Source organism: Camelina sativa, chromosome 7 (genome assembly GCF_000633955.1).
Source record: "Camelina sativa cultivar DH55 chromosome 7, Cs, whole genome shotgun sequence".
NCBI classification, from domain to species: Eukaryota; Viridiplantae; Streptophyta; class Magnoliopsida; order Brassicales; family Brassicaceae; genus Camelina; species Camelina sativa.
The window spans coordinates 16,757,823-16,759,005 of record NC_025691.1 but is presented as its reverse complement, the minus strand read 5'-3'; the positions used below and the strand labels follow the sequence as shown (position 1 = coordinate 16,759,005).

Here is a 1,183-nt window from a genome sequence, read left to right as displayed (position 1 = left end):
GCCCAAAATAAGGGGAATTAGGCAGGGAATCGGCGCCTAGATGCTTGCCACGTGTCGTCATGAATCCGTAGAGTTGGGAGCATGTGCTCGGAAATCGAGAGCATGTGCTCCTGGGTCTAAAATCAGCTTTTCTGCTCCAATTCAACTCCTTTCTGCTCCGATTGCTCCTGCTGTTCCAAACCTTGCTTTTAGCTTCCTAGCCTCGTTACAAACCTATCAAANAAGAAAGGAAATGGCTGCTTCTTTATCTCCTTCATCTGGTCCACCTTCTGTGTCTCGTACATTGACACACCAAGTCTTCTTGAGCTTCCATGGAGTGGACGTCCGCAAAAACCTTCTCACTCACATTTTGGGGGAGTTTCAAAGAAAGGGTATCACACCATTCATTGATAATAAGATGGAGAGAGGAGTCTCTATTGGTTCTGAGCTTTTACGCGCTATAAAACATGCCAGGATCACGATTGTCATATTCTCGAGGAACTATGCTTCTTCGAGTTGGTGTCTAAACGAATTGGTGGAGGTTATGAAGTGTAAAGATGAGTTGGGTCAAAAAGTGATGACCATTTTCCATCAAGTTAAACCAGCTGATGTGAGGCATCATAGAGGAGATTTTGGCAAGGCCTTTAAAAAAACATGTGTTGGGAAATCAGAGGAGGTAAAGCGGCTATGGAGGAAAGCTTTGAGCGATGCGGCAAATATACACGGGGACGGGGTGGAATCTGACAAATGGTAGTCGACTATTACCTTTTCTAACCCATTCATAGTCATACTTTTCTGTTATATATGCAACAATAATTACAATCCAAGTATGTTCGTTTCTTTGTAATTGATCAATACTGTTCATTTTTAGGAAAAGTGAAGCGGATATGATCGCTACCATTGCCATAGATGTGTTGGGTGAGTTGCAAACAACACCCTCGAGGGATTTTGATGACTATGTTGGCCTTCAAGCTCATATGACAAGTATCTATTCATTGTTGTGCTTACACACGGATGAAGTAAGGATGATAGGAATTTGGGGTCCATCAGGTATTGGTAAGACTACCATCTCCAGAGTTTTACTTAACGAACTGTCTCTCCATCAGTTCAAACTAACTGCACGTATAGGGGATATCAAGAGACGACATTTGAATCGACATGATGTGTACGATGCGAAGATTGAGTTACAGAAGGAGTTGTTTTG

General features: G+C 42.6%; 1 protein-coding gene across 1 annotated transcript in view; it reads left to right on the top strand.

The window, feature by feature from the left end:
* Window positions 233–1,183, top strand: part of LOC104704687 (disease resistance protein TAO1-like) — a 3,911-nt gene continuing 2,960 nt past the window's right edge. Inside the window, exons 1-2 of the mRNA XM_019227086.1 lie at window positions 233–729; window positions 851–1,177. Coding sequence (XP_019082631.1) covers window positions 233–729; window positions 851–1,177 — 824 coding nt within the window. The remainder of the gene's footprint in view (window positions 730–850; window positions 1,178–1,183) is intronic.